Genomic DNA, 18,263 nt, shown 5'->3' with positions numbered 1-18,263 from the left:
AAAGTTGGTTTTACAAGGTTTTAGGTTTATGGTGCTGAATACAAATACACTGCAAAGCCTTGATTTACTTTGTGTGGATCTTTCACACAAAATTTCAAATATAAATGTTAGATATTATGGTTATATCGTGAGATCTATAAAGTTTCAAGTATTATGAATATCTCTCTAATGATCTGGTTTAGCTTCTACAAAAATAAATCTTGTATGGCTATTTATGTATGAATTTCTTTTCTTTCCACTTTAGGGATGATTTCCAGAAATGATGAGAGTAATGGGACACCTTCACTCCTCCTCTGAGGCTTAATGCGAGTGCTGCCCAAGCATGGAGCACGATCTGAGTATGGGTCTGTCTCTTTGGGCAGTCGTGGCCATTGTTTGCAACTCTGTTGTGGGTCTGCTCATCCTCATCCTCTTTGTTGTCCTCTACAAAGCCTGCAAGGTGCCCTCAAATCAAGAGAAAGTCCTGTTTTTTGCTGCAAGGCTGGACCAGAAAACAGCAGAGGAGAAGTATATTCTGACTGCAGCCTGACAGAGATCCTGAAAATTTGTTAATATGATGAAAAAAAAGGCAAGTTAGTATATCAGAAGTGGACAAGCCTTTGCAAGCTTTTCAGTTTTTCTCCCCAACCTTCTGCATTGGTTTTTCACCCTGTTTACAACTCTCCACCATCATCCCCATCTCACCTGTGACATTCGGTAGAGCTCAGAATAAGCTAACTGAGTTAAGATTTGAGGCAAGACCAACAGCAACAACAACAAACGAGGCCCAAATCCTCTTATCTCCGCTGTGCGTCGCTGGGACTGTCCATCTGTCAGTCGGTTTGGCCGGCTCCACACAAGCAGATCTCCATCTCCTCCTCCTCCTCTGCTCCAGCCTTTCTCATCTCTCCACGCAAGACAGCTGAGAGGATGTGGAGATTGAAACAGCAAAAGTGCAATGAATTGCAATATAGGAGTTGGGGTTTATAAGGCTAGTTGAAAAGCAATGCAATTTTTTTTTTTAGAAAAAGCAATAAAATAAATAGCTGTGTAGCTCCCAAGCAGTTTGCAGTTTAACGGCGGTGCTAATGATGGATGCAACAGAGCAGCAAACACACACAACAGGTAGATACCCCTGGCCTGAAGAAGGAGGCAGGGAGCACAGACATTGCTGCAGGTTGTCTCTGTTATACGACAGATGGAGATAAATTCTGGTTTATATTTGGGGAGAAAGGAGATAAAATTCAAGGGAAGAATTTGAAATAGGACACTTTGATGTTTTGTTGACGGAAAAGAGAGCTTGAGGGCTCTGTTTGACAGTCTCGCACTGATCCAGCCCCCACCGGATTAAAACCCGCCGCAGAAGTAAAACTTACAACACGGTTGCTTATGTTCTGCTGTGCCTTTCTTTTATTCTTTCAGCTCCTATAAAGGCTGAGCAAGGTGCTTATGGACAGGCATCATCAAGGCTGACTGAAAATAAAACACATAGCCTCAATTTTCAAAGTAAATGTTATTTCTGTTGTAACAAAGCTTGTGAAAAAGTGCAGCATTTACAGTAGATACTGTTCTTCGTGTTAAACAGGTTTTGTTTTGATATATTAAAGGGCTCTGTGAAGATATGTGAATTGTAACCTCGCATACTTATGGATTTCAGCTCAATGAGACATTTATTCCAGTTGTATTTTTTGACCAGCTCTCTATCCTATTCTTACTGGGAGGAGAATTTCAAGACTTTATAAAATGACTGTTTAGTGATGACTTATTTATTCCATTAATCAATAATACCGAAACATTTGTGGAAATTATGGAACTCAGTTTCAAGTTTGTGTCTTTTTTTTTTTATAAATAATTTAATTCCAAGCCATATCAGTTAAACATTACTAACTTTTTTTTAATTGCCAATAAATACAAATGTTAAGAGTGATACTTTGTAGTTTTTAAGCTTGCAATATTATATATTTATACTTTTCTATTTTTGAGTGATTGTATTTAAAATAAAAATAAAAAAACAAGTCTTAATGTTTCTGATTGTGTTTTCTTTCTAATTTCAAAGTATTTTGACTTGAAAGTTACTTATAAGGGCTATATTCAATGTTACAGGGTTATTAAAAAATGTAGCTGTTCCAATTATAGAATCCTTACATGATTCAACTGTGTAGGTTTTTTGGACACTATAAACCCTATAACATTGTGTCATTTTTTTATTTTTAAAAATAACTTAGTCTTGTACATTGGCAAATGCACTTTCCCCCTTCTTAGCCTCAGTAGAAGTTGCATGGATAATGTAACATCATGTAATAGTAAATCTATTGTAGTTAATTTTGAGCTTAAAGGCAACTCCAAACTTTTACCTTGTTTGTATTTAATTATGAACTTAAAGGCAACTCCAAACTTTTACCTTTTTTTCCTCTTTTTTGGCTCTGAAGTTAACTTGATGTTGGATACTTCTAATGATGCATAACCCAAGTGTTCTTGACCTTAAGGTCATCATCTGACGAACACATATTCTATTTCTTGTTGGATAAGAGTTTACATGCCCCTGTTAACAGGAGTTTGAGAATCTTTTTTCCAAAAGTCATCTAGATAACCCAATGTTACCTTTTATGTAACACTGAGTTATCGTTATCGACAATTTACAATTGAGGCCATTTCTGTTTTTTTTTATTACATAATCATAAGCATTGAATCTATCAGAAGCTATAGTTCTGTGGTGCATAAGAGGTTGGTGTTAATTTTTTTGTGACTTCCTAAAAAAACAATGTGCTCTTGCAGTATTTTTGGCAAATTGACCTGAAAAGTTTTTCTGCTATACCCTGATATCTTCACTGGTAGATAAAGTGTGGTCTGCTGAAGTCACAAAGGAAATGGCATTTTAACCCTTTCTAGACCAATTCATTGACTTGGTTTCTCAATTGCTCTTAAGGTTCTTTGGGTCACTGGATGATTTATTGCTTCCAGAGATCTTTCATACTACTTCATGTTGTCAGGTAGGTTCTAACTAAGTGTTTTTGGATCCCACAAAGTTGTAATAGGGCATGGATCGCTATTAAAATTGAATGGATGAATGTGATAGTTTACTGTGAATTCATGAATTATTAAGGGGATGAATAATTTTTCACAGGCAGACAATGTTGATTCTGAATCATTTTTCCTTACTCTACAAAGTAAGTATGTTATTTAAATATTTTTCATCTCAAGGTGTTTCTTCTTTAACCCTAAAATTTGCATTGATTGATTTTATTGATCTCACACTGAAGAAATTTACTACATTTACAAATCAATTTGATATGTAAATTTTAAAATTGTGACAAAAAACAACATAAACTAGAAAACATTTGTACATCTACTAATATATATTTTTTTTACATCACTGTGTAATGTCGTTGCAATATTTGCCCTTTGGCTGAACAGCAGAGCCTGAACTAAAATAAAAGCTGACCTCATGCTGCCTTGCACACGGAGATAATCAATGTTCAACATACTGCTTGCAACTGTGACCCAGTTCCTGTTGTTAATCAAGCAGAAGCGCTTAATCCTTATCTTGTAACCACAACCCAAAGTTGTTCTAATGGTTTTGCAAATATAAAAGGCGTATATCCTATTACTGAATGTTAACATCATCCAACAGATAATATAGCTATAAATTAATCATATGTCATCTGATATTGAGACATTAACAATTGTGGATTTTTAAAATAACTTGTGCATATTCTGATCTGGGTTTACTACTGTTTTTATATTTATTTTCAGAGTTTCACATTAAATATTGTGTTAAGACCCTTTGCAGGATAGAGAACAGGTTAAATATAGAAATATCTACTCAATATAGTCCCATCATTCTTACAGTTTCAAAGACACTTGCACATCTCCTGGCTAGATTTCTACCATTTATATAACCATTAAATCAATTGTAGTTAATACCATATCATTAGTAAAAGCTTTTTTGACTAAATAAATTCAGCAGTTTGCATCCAGTCATGATCTGGAGGAATCTCTCCACCTGAATGACTGTAGGGAACGCTGACAGTGTTTTGCATGTAATTGTTAACTTTGCAGTCACACTTTAACCTTAACATGCAAATAGTGACAGAGGGAAGAAAAACAGGAGTAGATCTGGGTCAAGGTAGATATATGCTATGATCTAACCGAGAGTTGGAAATTACATTGAAAAGTTTCCCTTGCAAATATAACTCGTCATTTGCTCAGTAAAACTCAGCCTCAACGGCTCTCATTCTGTACTCTTTGACATGCTAAAACTATGCTGTTCAGATGAAAACCTCTGACAACTTAACCATTGTTTGGCTTCTTTTTGGTTTTTTAGGCATCAGTCTGAAATATAATTTTGAGAGGAAGTCATTTCTCAGCTCTCAGCTACATCAACTAGGAGCTATAAACCACTGAGCTCCATCTCACATGACTTCAAACTACAAATCCTATTTGTAATGCAATCATTTGCGTCATAACAAAATGTAGATATGTTTTGGACCCCTCAACATTTATACAGCAATCATTTATAACCAAATTTTATTTGCTTTTTTTTCTGTAAAATGAATACTTTTGATAAATATGCACTTGTATAACACTTTTCAAGTCAGTAGACTTGACCAAAGACCTTTACTACATTTAGTCATTCACCCATTCATGCAAACATTCATACACTGATGGTGGCAAACTACATTGTAACAACAACTGCCCTGGGGCTCAGTGACAGAAGCGAAGCTGCCGTACACTGGCGCCACCGGCCTATCTGACCACCATCAGCAGGCAAAGCGGGTGAAGTGTCTTGCCCAAGGACACAACGACACTGAAAGCCGGAGTATCAACCGTCAACCCTTCGATTTCAGGGCAAACTCCTACATCCGATGCCACTGTTGCTCCTGTCCTGCACTGCTATAGACATTCTGTGGATGTATTCATTTTGAAAAATGTATCTCTGTTAAGTAGAACGTTGTAGCCATTACCTTTAATTGTCTTAATCAATACTAAAAAATAACCTCAAAGAAAAGTTGTATAAAGTTAATTGTTTTAGCATCAAAGTTCATTGAATTACATATACATTATATAGCATTATCACACAAATATCAGACTGATATTTGTAACTTCAATTCTGTTAATTTTTACACATTTCTGCTTAGATGTAATAAAACAACATTTAAGGTTGAAATTTTATATTAAACTAATAAAATAACATTCTGCAGGGCTTAATTGAAGGTTGTCTTGCTGTTTTTTTGCAAGACATATTTCAGTTTTGACTAGTTATATTTGTCCCCTTAATACATTTTAACAAATCCAAAGTAGAGGAAAAAATATTTAAAAGTATTCTTTTACAGAGAAAACAGATCCACAAGGCTAACATTATGCAGAGCCCTTGTGCTTAATTTCTCCTCTAACTTCTGAGGTCTCAGGGGTTGTCTTCATAATATCTTTTATGTTTATCTGATTTATCACTGAAGTAAAATTAAATTTGGATCTGCATCAATTTTGCTTACAGTAGAGCTACAATGCCTCAGCTGTGCATTCAGTGTTTTAGAAAACAAAGGATGCGGTACTTTAATGTATTATCACACTGTTTTACGTGTGTGATAAACAGGGAGTTACAGCTCTGAGTGGGTGAAACAGATGGTGGAAGTCTTTACTGGTTTTTTGATTGGAAACTGCTCATCAGAAAGGCAGCAGCACAGCTGACAGTCTGCTTGTCTTTTATTTATCTTCTTGACAGTTACTCTCTTGATCTTCGTCTCTTTGGCAGCCTTTCTCTGTGTCTCTGTCCCCAGCTACCGCCCAGCAAAGCCAGATTTGTGGAAACTCGCTACCACAGATACAGGTATCTTATCAGCTTGAAGGGTGACATAAAGGTCGAGCAAAAGAGGTGTATTCTCCTGATATTCAAACCAAGTCCTAAACAAATACCAAAAACCATAAATGCACAACTGGAACCAAAATAGCATCTGCAGCTCCAAGGTTCACCTTTCCATGGATCCATCCATGGAGAGTCTGGGTGTTCATGTAAAAGAAGTAACAGATGGGCCTTCCACAAGTGACTTCCCCTCCCACATCACAGGGTAGAGATGGTGGTTGTTGGGAATTGATGCTAGATTGATGAATTGAATCAATTCAGTTGCAGAGCCACAGATTCTCCCTGTATTAAAGTGTTATTTGAAACACACATTCAGCATGGGGCCACATAAGGACAGGGACATTATGAAGAGATTAGCAATAAATGTACGTGGAAACTGTAATCTGAAATTGTACTCGCACCAATGTTGGTTGCATAACACACAGTCGTCAGCACTATTAGTCTCTCCCTGACTGCAGTGGTGTGGTTTTGCTTTTAGATTTGTTTTGTTGCACTCATTGAGGGATAAAATGTTAACCTATGTTTTCTGTTGCTATATGCCCATAAAATGGAACTAATTATGTGGCTCATTTTTATCTTATGTAATATATAATTATTATTTAGTGGCTCCAATAACACATAATAGGTGTGTTTGCTCAAGTACAATGCTTTTAAAAGCTACTGATACTAGTTAAACTTTTAATGAAGCAGCATTAATTTCTTACGCTACAGTTGTATATATTATTACAGGCTATAAAACTGCTGAAACCCTTAAGTGAACTTAAATCAAGGTAAGAAAAATAAAACAAAGTGTTTGTGCAGTTTGTAGTAAAACTGTCTTTACCAGCCTCTGTTATGCTACTGCAATGTACTTTTCTGTTCTGTGTTTTTCCTTCTCTTCACATTCTCTTGTTACTAGAAGGTGCTATACAAATAATTTTGTATTGCCTTCCCTTACCTCTTATCTATTAATTGATAGACCATAACAGAGAAATGTGCAATTATTAGATGCAAAATAAATACATAAAATTCACATGTTTTTACAAACAGAAATCTGTGTGATGGTCATTAACGCTCATCCTCCTTGAATCAAAACTGGACAAAACAAAATTCAGCTGCATTTTCAGCAACAAGTATTTTAAACTATTTCTATTCTGGTTTTGTACAGGTCATGGCTGATATTTCATTTAATTTTTAACTACAGTGTTGAAGTGTTGCCACAGTTTTTTACTTAGATTAAAGAACAGGCTGTAATCTTTACTATTCAATTGTCGGTCCAACTGCATATTAAAAGGATTTTGGCACTGCTGGAAGGTGAACTTCCATTCCAAGTTTTGTCATCTAGAGTCTCTAACAGTTGTTCTTCCAGGACCATCCTATATTTATATCTGTTAATGTTACTCTAATCTTTCCATCTTCCTTATCTTTGCTGAAGAACAGTTTCCTTGATTCGAAATGCTACCATGACCATGTTTCCCTATGGAGAGGTCATGTTCAAGGTGTTTAGCATGGTTTGTTTCTTGTCAGCATGATGTTTTGCATATTTGTCCAAATGTTTCTTGGTCTTCTTTTTTTACCTGAGCGCCTTCTATCATATGTTTTATGTAATCTTTATATTAAATCAGGACAATGCAAACCAGGTTTATGCTTTTCTTTTAGAAAATAAGTTTTTCCGTTCAATAAAGATTAGACATGTGGAATGCACTACTAATAATTAGCTGTCACCAGGCACATAAGCTGTGGAGCACTACAGCTACTCCAGAGATTCCACTGAGTTCTTGGCTGCTTCTTTCTTGTAATATCCTTGCCTGTCCTTTCTTTTTTGATAAATAACTGTTATAGGTTTTCAGTCATGCCATATTATTTCTAATTTGGTATTGGGAATTAATATAAATCTCCAAAACTGCTTTGAAACTCCCTATAGATTTATTCCTGAACTATCTGCTTCGTACCTTGTCTTTCCAATGCTGTTCTCTGATAAACCTAAGGTCTTCCCAGAGCTGCATTGATACTCATATTTATTAACATATATATTTAAGTGTACAATCAAAATTTTATTAATTTCCAAAATACTTTATTAATTCCATCAGGAAACTAACCGTTGTTGGAATCACATTATAAGGGGCTTCTGCAAGTTGATCATACTCTTTATACTTGACTATCTTCTGTTTAAGTAGAAAATTGCGTGATAGATTAAAATACCCAGAAAGCTCTGTTCATAAAGTCAGAATACCGGTATGTTGTAAAGGTTAAAGAATACATTTAAAAGGTACCGATGCATCTCAGAGTCACACATACTGATGAATGAATGAATCAATGACTGACTTTATTTCAGACAAACCAGATAAAAAATACAAATTTAACATGCAAATATTATTATTAATGATGTATATAATTCTTGAAACTATAATTTTGTGAATATGTCTAAAAACATATGTTTTTTATTTTGTTCCTGCCACAAGTTATGTGTTAAGATGGTTAGCTCTTTACATGTGGGTATCTAGGTTCCTTTTCCTACTGTTTAGTATGTGAAAATTGAATAATATAACTCTAATCTTTACTAATAAAAACTCTGAAACATTTTCCTCAATAGGCTAGACCCAGACACCCATCGAATAAATGAGTTTTGAAAACAATTCTGTGTTAACACTCAAATAACGGTAATTCAGTGTGAATGCTCATTTTATCTGCAGAGTTCTAATTATAGCATGTAACAAGCTTGAATAATGGTGTGATGGAAAAAGCATCAGCATGCAAAATGTGGCGAAATCATGGAGACATGATAAGTGTGTGAATGTGACAGAAGAGCAGAAGAATGTGAAAGTTTTTTCTTGAAGAAATTATCCTGTTTGGTTTGCAAATTCACATTTCCATTATTTCTCCAGATTCTGTGTGATTTACCCATGGTTCATATTTGTCAAACTTACAAAGCTTGACATATAAGCATATAAACTAGTCATATCTAATGCAACACATGAGCTTGGGCCTCAGGATGATTGGATTTAGCAGACTGAAATGTAGAGACCTGCTCGACCCTGTGTACATTCAATCGTCATTTAAATTTTACCACACCTGCCAAGTCATTTTCTAAAGAGTAATACTGCCACCCGCAGGTCTTATATAAAACTGCAACTGTTGACTGCAGCATTACCAAGAGCTCTCTCCATTACTGTTCGGTAGAGCATGCTGTTGCTGCTCTCTGCTGGCCTTTCTAGGTTTGGATGATATGCAATCAAAAGTAGTGTACTTTACATCTTTCTCTCAACAATTGGCACATTTCACAGATCCAGACTGTCCATTTAGGTTTGAATTTTGAAGCAGGTTAGACCATAAATGTTATTAAAAACGACGTATAGAAATGAAAGTCTATTAAAATAACAGAATCTTGGAAAAGTAATGATACTTCTAAAATGTTTAGGCACTACAAATGTCAATGTATCCAAAATAACCGTATGGCCCAAAGCCCATGAGGTTGTAAAGTGAAATGAAAATCAGTTCAAACAAATATTTATAGAGGCTTCTTTTTCTGAAATTTTCTTCAAATTCCCTAGACGGATGCTCCCAGCACACTGAAATTATAGGCAGGGGAATACAGATACAAGCAAAGAGGACTGTGATGCATTTAGGGCCAGATTTTTTTAAAGACTCCAAATAAGGAGCGTTAAATCTCTTGTGGAAAAAAAAAAAGAGAAAACTGCACTTTAAATCAGTAGGTGTTCCAGATGATCTTTGAGATTGTTCTGTGCAGTGGATAACAGGTACAAAGCTGATTTTAACTGCCTTTTTAAAATGAGGAAATTGTGTTTGCTACTGTCAGTTTGAAGAGGAGAGTGATTTGAAAGAGGGACAATATTCAGAAGCTATGTAGTTTAAAGTAAAAAAGATAACAATCATTACATGAAAAAAAATTGTAACAACAATATTCAGAATTTTAAAAATAGCTTTATTGCCAGGTAGTGTCATACGCAATTTACAAAATAAGGGAATGTATTATTTGGAATGAAAAAAAAAATTATCTAAGTTCTATAGGAATATAATGAGATTGGAGATGAATAGTATACATTCACACATGTGCTGAAATATATACATCTTAAAAGTACTATAATCAAAAGTAAAAAAAAAAAAAAGATACAAGTGATTAAAGTTAAAAGGTTAAATAGCAAATCAATACCTGGACCCTGATTTAAACAGCAATATACTGTACCAATGCTTTCATAAACCCTGCTTGATCAAAAACTATGCAAACTGATGTAGGTCTGTAATGATTTAATACACGATCACTGTGCTTTAAACAAGTAGGGATGTGTACTTTCAGATGGGCACCGGAAAAGATCCCAAACACCTCTCGTCATATTACAGTCCCTGAGTCTATATGTTTACAGGTTTTGTTTATAAACATATCAGAATAGTAAAGTGTTGCTTCTTTTGCATATAGATTGTTTGCTTCCCGCTGCACTAATCAGTACAACACACACATTTATCTCCCCACAAACACTATTCTATTGTTATCTCTGACAGTCCAAATACATCCACATGTGCACAAAATTTCTCCATTTTCTGTTATTGCACCTATATGACCCAACGGCTGCAGACATTTTTGCATGCAAATCTTAAACTTGGCTTTCAATTGAGCTAAATGTTGATGCAACAAATTTACCTGCAGCCAGTTTCAGCTTTGATCAATCGCTTTGTGGGTGGTATAATTACATTTCAATATTGCTCTACCAGTAATTTTCACGTTTAGTCAGCTATGTACCCTATAAATATTATTTCCTCAATGCTTTGCATGTACTGTGTATCCTCCATGATTGATGTCAAACTGAAAACAGCAGTTTCTGATGGTCTTCCTTAAACACTAATCTATAGGATGTTTAAAGCTTGGGGTAGGTTTATAATGTAAACCAGCTTTATAATTCTTAACAGCTTTGCTTCTAATTTGTCTGCTTTGCTCCTTAGTTTTCTTGATGCTGTTTGATGGTTAATGCTCCGTTAAACTGTGATTTAATTAAACCCAGGCACACACTATATACTAATTAGGTGATTTCTAAAGGCAATTTGTTGAACCGGTTTGTATCCAGGGTATTTCGAGTGACAGGGACTGAATAAACATACAGCTAACATTTTAAAACTCAATGCTTTATGTTGGACTATTGGAGAAAATGAACAAAATACATTACATTTTGCAGCTGCAACTAAATATATTTGTAAAGCAAACTGGGAAATTCAAAATTAAGCTATTTTCCGTACAAAAACATTGCTTTGCAGTGTGTACACCCTCATCTGGATTCTAACCCATCCTAACCAGACTCGGGCATCTGGTTAGGATGCTTCCTGGAGGCCTCCTGGTGAGTTGTTCCGGGCACGTCCCACCGGGAGGAGACCCAGAGGGGGACACACTGGAGGGACTTGTATTGCAAAATCTTTCCAGTATAGAGATTTTAGCACCAAAAATTGACAAACCGTTTTTTAGTAGCCTTCATGCTTCAGTCCATCTGGGTTTCATTGTGGTCTCCTTAAAGGTGTTTTCCTGTGCATTCTGTGTCCAGCAGGGTTAATCTTGCTCTCAAGTTCCTACAAGGCATCTGGCCAACCTCCTGAGCATCATTGTTCACTTTAGGCCTCCTCATAGGTAAAATTAGGGTTCTCCTGGCCACCAGGCCATCCTCCATACCCAAAGCATGTTTTCCTGCAGCCTTATGGCCAACTGAAGTCATTACACTGGCTCCCTTTAGCTCAGAGAACAGACTTTAAAATCGTCAGTCTATAAATCTATGAATACATAACAGATTTGTTGTCAGTACATCAACCTCCCAGACCGCCCAGGTCTTCTAATTCAAACCTATGCTGTACGTACACACAGAACAAGAACCGAATATGGAGAAACATTTAGTTCCTATGCTCCTCTTATCTGGAACAAACTCCCAGAAGACTGTAAAGGTTCTGAAAGCCTGAGTTCTTTTGAGTAAAAGTTAAAACCTATTTATTTAGAACTGCCTTTGACTGTTAAAGTTTACATTTTAACTGAGGTATCAATAGTTTTTGGTCCAACTGTGTTATTTGCGTCAGTGCCTGCTTTTATTATATTGTTAATCTTACTTGCTTTTATTGTCATATTTAAATATATATATATATATATATATATATATATATATATATATATATATATATATATATATATATATATTTTAAGAAAAGGGAAAAAATAATCTGTCAGAGGGAGTTTTTTTTTTTTTTTATTGGAATTTCTAAAGAAAGTTGAGTTTAAAACTCTTAGAAAGGCCCGCTTGTGGTCCACGGGTCGCTTGGGATCCCCCTCCCCGGAAGTGGGTGTTGGAGTCGCCGTCATCACACCAGTCAGACCACCGACGACACGGAGTCTGCTGCTGGGATGAGGCTCAGCACCGGAGAATCACAGGGATTGATCCAGTTCCGAGGTTGAACACATTCTGAGTGAAAACGCCGCGGAGAGATCGGATTGTTTTCAGGAGAAGGAAAAACAAACCTGCGCTCCGCCAAGATGATGGAGGAAATAGACAGATTCCAGGTACCGAGCGCGGTGCAGGAGGCAGAGATGCAGTCTGAGATGCAGCCGCTGGTGAGTCTCCGTGGTTGGCTGCATCCGCTGCCTTAATATTATATCACTGCTGTCCGATCATGCTTTTATATTACATAAAATTAGATCATAGGAGTGATTACAGGAAGGATGAGGCCTGTGCGCTCGACTAACCCACCCAGGAGTTATGCTGATGTAGTTTGAGCGTCAGCAAGTTTTTTTTCATCGGCCCAATCGTAAATGTTAAAAACAAACAAATAAACAAACAAACAAAAACAGTAGTTGAACAGACTCAATAAGGCTGATTCTTTCAGACACAGGGTTCCTTGCTCCTCTGTAGGCACCGTCCGGTCTCCTGCGCAGCATCCGTCGTGAGGCGTAAACAAGCATCCCATCCTGACTCTGCTGCTGCTGCTGATGCAGCATCAGCAGCAGGTTGCTTTTTCCTCCTCACCTCTTAGCACTCTGAAACCAAATATAAATTACTGTTTTGTTAGCCGCATCAGCTCAAAGGGAGGTTTTTAGATCAAATTGAGGACATTGTGCTGGAGATGTGCGCCCCGTGGCCTTTAGCGGAGCCTTGCAATACTGCAGCCTGCAAGGGCGGCCTCCACTGCTCAGTTCCTGCCTGATAAGACCCTCAGCAATCTGATCCGAAATCCGTAGGCGTTCATCGACTTTCATTAGTCACTGGATCCAATGTCGAAACTGAAACAGACTTTTTTCCCCCTCACTCCACTTTAGTTCTGCTCATGCACATTGCCATACAGACTTTATCTGAAATGTTCCATTAAATAACAGATTAAGCAAAAAGTATATAATTTTCTTATTATGTCATACATATTGTGACATTCAATGTTTTATCAACTTATTTCTTTACTTTTTTATCTGTGCTTCATCTATATATATTTTCTTTATTTCTATGCTATTAAAATGATTCACTTTCCTTATTAATATCATTTGCTGTATCATTTGTGTTATTATTTGCAATCATGACACAAATCTAGAACTTAGTCTATTGATTGGTGAAAGGTTGCCTGTTTTATCATGAAAGACAGTTGTTTATTTAGGTATTAACCAGCATTGATTCTTCTTTTTTTATTGGCATGTAGCATACAGGCTTTTAAAATACAATGATTTATAATGTGCCTTTGATCAGTTTTGGCTGCTTGGTCTTTGTACAGTTTGGTGACATTTTACTGACAGTAAATTGCAACATATATGACCTGGAGAAGCCAGGACACTGCAAACATTAAGAGAGAACTTAAATAAAGTTATGAGAAGGATTCAGAAGTGCATCTCAATTCCCTTTCTTCTGAAAGTGTTTTCAAATTGCAATTCACGGTTTGCAAAACCCTTATCTGCATGACCAAGAAGTACTTAAAAATCTCAAAGAATCTTGGCAATATGTTTTTATAATGGACTTATATATATGAATTATCCCTGTTTGGATCAGAAATGTACATTGTGCTCTTCTTTCTGTCCATGGTTTGATTTGACTCCAGGACCCTGCTTCTTCCACTGCCTCAGAGGCAGACTCAGACACCAGAGAGGGAGAAGCTGTCACTATCAACTATAAGCCCTCACCTCTTCAGATGAAAATAGGTATGGCATTTTTGTATGCAGACATCAGCAAAACCCAGTAATAACTTAAACTATAATAATTTGAAAAAAAATGGAGACACATCCATGGAGTCTGACTAAAATGTTTGAAATTGAACAATTCTTTAATTTCCTTGAAACCCATTTATGGCTGTAGCTACGAATATCCATAGTTATGTAATGTAGTCATGTAATCATTAGGCCTTTAAAATGCTACGAAATTTTAACGGCTACTTTCAATAATCCAGTTATAGTTCCTTAAATGCCATGAAAAATAATATATCTTAATTTCAGTACCTTGGAGTGAGTCTAGTAGTGAATACCAGCACTATCATTATCTGTCAGGTGTTTAGATCCAGAAGAAAGTCAAGCTCAGTTGTTCTAAACACTTCAGAGCTATGAAAAATTGTGAAATATACAGTAATTGAAGTATAACAGGAGCAAAAACCAAAGCCAACCTGGCACAGGGATCCCACGGGATCTGACAACTACTGAGAAAACATTAAATATACTGAGTAGTACAGTTAGTGGTATGAGAAACAAGCGACGAAGGAAGAAAGACATAAAATAGAAGGAAAACAAAAGATCATCTGACAAAATGACTGCCAATAAATCAACCCAAGAAATAGAAAGAACAAAAACTAAGAGGGCAAGGACCCATAATTAAGAAACCACAGCATCAAAAATTAAAACAAGGATAATGAAAACCTTACAGACCATAGCATACACAGTTCCTGATTTCTGTCTGGTTAGTTTTATCTGACCTAGCATTTCAAAAGATCCTTTAACTCATTCCATCTGAACTTTTATTTCATATCATTACATGGATAAAGCTCATACTGATTTAGTTATGTGTGATGTTAAAGCAAATATCCCTCTTTCACTACAAAAAATAAAAATAAAATAGTTGGATTTAGCTGCAATGAATGTGACGTATGAATTGAATTTATTAAAATGATCTTGTTTAAAACTTTTTGTAATGGTTTTATTGTAAACAAAACACTTAAGCAAAAGCTAAAAATAGACATTTACTTAATTATTGGATTTATTAAACAGGGACATACATGAAAATCCCAAAGGAAAACGTGCCATATGTGTTCATGATTATAGGTGTTAAAGCTAATTCCTATCTAGTCCCTGACACATAAAACACACATACTACTTTTGCCATCATAGTGAGGACCATGTGTTGACTTACGTTGACTTCCATTGATTTTCAGTCATTTTCAACTCTTTCTATGTGCTAAATGTAAAACGAACCCTAAACCTAACCATTACCAATGCATACATCACCCTAACCCTAACCCAATTGACACCTTAGCCCTAGACCTAACCATTAGCAAAATAGCACATGAGGACCGGCAAAATGTCCTCACTTTGCAACAACTGGTCCTCAATCTGATGGTGAAAATGGAAAAATGGTCCTCACTCTGATGGCTGACAGTAAAGAGAACAATGCTGAGAATAGTGGATCAGATTATATCAGGTAAAACTTGAACTTTTTTCAACTTTGTAAAGAAATCTTGAAGCCTAACTTATAAGTTGAACCGTCTTTCAGTAGGCAGCCAAGAGTCATCAGCTTAACAGACATGCTGCTCTTCAGTTATTCATTTTAAATGCTTAGTGTCTATGTTTGGCACGACTGGAAATATTTCCACTCAACTAAATTTGTCTTTCTTGTAAGAATCTAAAAGTGCATATGACTTTTTTCACCTAGCTTACCAGCAGTGCACAGCAACTGAGGGGACCAGGAAGACGACTTGTGTAAACAAGAGGAAATTCTTGTCACCTTTTCTGATCCATCATTGAAAGTACTTTAAATTGAAATAACATTTAAAATCTGGCATGGATTGAAAAAACTAAATTTGCCTAAATTAAAATGCCTTTTAATTTAGGCAAATGCCTAAACTGAAAATGGCATGTTTCAACGTGTGTCTAAAAAGGCAATTTATTTCAATCAGATTAAAAATAAGAATGGAAATCTTTCCTCAGTTAGTAAAAGTTCTATTTTAGAATCCAAATCTGCTTTAATTGCCAAATCACAAGAACAAATTAATTGACTTTGTATCCAATTAGCGCACAGTAAAGACATTTTAGACATAGACATAAAGACATTTAACATAAGCAGGTGATTGCTCTAAAAAAAACTATTTTATTATAAGCACGCATACATACCTACACATCAGCCCAAGGTCAGCCCTGTTGTCCCATTCTTATTAATCATATGTTCTTATCTCATATGCAGAGAAACAAAGAGATCTGGCCAGGAAGGGCTCGTTAAAGAACAGCACCACTGTAAGTAGTCCGGTTAACCAGCAGCCAAAGAAGAACAACGTCATGGCAAGAACACGGTAAGAATCAGCTGTGGTTGTAGGACAGTAGGAAAAATGAGATCAAATCAAATTGTGAATTAATCCAACCTGATTTGATGAAGACTGAAAAACAAAATATTTCAAAATAGACTAATGTAGAATTTTCAAAGCAACTGATTTGAACAATTTTCTCCTTTCTGCCTTAATATTCACAGCTTGTATGTATTTGGAGTTTGTCTCTTTGATTCTTCTGTTGAACGTATAGACAAGCCTTTAAATGTTCTTATCACTTCTGTTTGTCATTTTATTACTTGCCTTTTATCTCGCCACTGCAGGCTGGTGGTGCCAAATAAAGGTTATTCTTCCTTAGACCAGAGCCCAGATGAAAAGCCCCTGGTGGCCTTAGATACCGACAGGTAAATTCACTCAAACACACTGATTCATAAATACACACACTCATATAAATGTGTTGCTAAAAAATGTAACATGCATTTGTATTGCAGTGATGATGATTTCGACATGTCTAGATACTCTTCTTCTGGATATTCTTCCGCAGAGGTGAGATGAATGCTTTGCTGCTATTTACCATCCCGTTTCCTTCCATCCTTCATTCCCTCGCCTCAATTCTTTACGGCTGTCAGGAAGCAAAGCATGAAGTCTTTATAAGCCAGTCTTCAGGCATGCCTGTTTAAACCCATCCTGCTTATCCATGCTAATTCTGTAGGTGTCTACTCTCCCTGCAAATGGATGATTAAACTCCTGGTGCACCTGCACGAAAATGTATTTCATGCAAAAAATGCAATAAGATGCTTTATTCTCAGTTCCAACACATCTAAATTTTAAAGCAACTTGTGGTTTACATTTCCATCACAACATTATGTTAATTCATAACATTTTTCCATCTGCAAACAGGCATATGTTTATATTATCTTGCCACTGTATGAATAACAAATGAACAGAACATAAACTGTAGGCCAATTTGGTTTCAATTTTAAGATATAACCTTCAGAGTATGAGTGTGTTTTTCTTAGACCAGACTTTGCATCTATGGTCCTCCCAGTTCTTTGTCCCAGAAACCATCCACAGTAACAACATCCTGTTAAAGGAGCAATGTCAGACAGAACAACACTTATATTTTTTTTTATTCTAAGCCAAGCAGAGAAAGGGTTACAGAAATCAGTGCTGAGATTCTTACCAATTAACAAACCAGTGACTGCATGAACAAAAAGTCTTACATCTTAAACACATTAGACTTTGATCATCTTTGGTACTCCCCAGACAAAATGGTGTCCACATCCTTTCTCACACATGTCATCAGTAAAGCAGTGTATTAACACACTGGGTATTATCTGTAATCAGTGCAAAAGTATACATATCTATTATATTTAACAAATTTTAACACATCTTTTTGTGAATGATATAGATTATCCCTATCAAGTGAAAAAGATATCTTGAGAAATTTACACATGAATTTCTCAATAATACAATTGTAAAGGAGCTTCTAACCATTTATTTTAACAGCTTTTTTTCTTGTGGGAAATGATCATACAGCACTAGTTTTTAAAACTCGAGTTTAAAAATATATATATATATTTGGATTTACTTTTTTTCTCTTTTAAAACATAGAGGGACAACTTCCATATGTTCAAATGTTTACCAACACTTTCAATGGTAATTTTTTTCATTACTAGTTCCAGACAAGCTACTTCATTATTTGTAATATTTGAGAACCATTTTTTTTTTTTTTATACAAATCATTATAAGGTTACCGGCTGGCTACCTCAAGTGGTAAGTCAGTCGTCCTGCAAACAGGAAGCCTGGTTTCGTATATCAGCAGTGGGGGAATAAGCTGCTAATGTGGGTCACTGGGCCCTTCACCCTGATGCCTGCTTACAGGAGTGGCAGCCTACAGTGGGTACTAGTTGGAAATGGACGGTTTCCTGCGTGATTCCTGTGTAATTCCTGCGTGAATCACGAT

At 36.0% G+C, this 18,263-nt stretch overlaps 1 protein-coding gene across 2 annotated transcripts in view; it reads left to right on the top strand.

Annotated features, from left to right (window-relative positions):
* Window positions 1-12,159: 12,159 nt before the first annotated feature.
* Window positions 12,160-18,263, top strand: part of LOC107083830 (protein FAM219A) — a 10,976-nt gene continuing 4,872 nt past the window's right edge. Inside the window, exons 1-5 of one of the 2 annotated variants that reach the window (XM_015373321.1) lie at window positions 12,160-12,413; window positions 13,877-13,976; window positions 16,219-16,324; window positions 16,621-16,701; window positions 16,789-16,843. In XM_015373321.1, the coding sequence (XP_015228807.1) occupies window positions 12,336-12,413; window positions 13,877-13,976; window positions 16,219-16,324; window positions 16,621-16,701; window positions 16,789-16,843 (420 nt within the window). In that variant the 5' untranslated portion in view covers window positions 12,160-12,335. The remainder of the gene's footprint in view (window positions 12,414-13,876; window positions 13,977-16,218; window positions 16,325-16,620; window positions 16,702-16,788; window positions 16,844-18,263) is intronic. The other variant, XM_015373322.1, reaches the window with a different exon arrangement.

This window comes from Cyprinodon variegatus, unplaced genomic scaffold (genome assembly GCF_000732505.1).
Source record: "Cyprinodon variegatus isolate N-32 unplaced genomic scaffold, C_variegatus-1.0 Scaffold85, whole genome shotgun sequence".
NCBI lineage: Eukaryota > Metazoa > Chordata > Actinopteri > Cyprinodontiformes > Cyprinodontidae > Cyprinodon > Cyprinodon variegatus.
The sequence above is the reverse complement of the archived record's forward strand: the minus strand, read 5'-3'. Positions and strand labels throughout refer to the sequence as shown.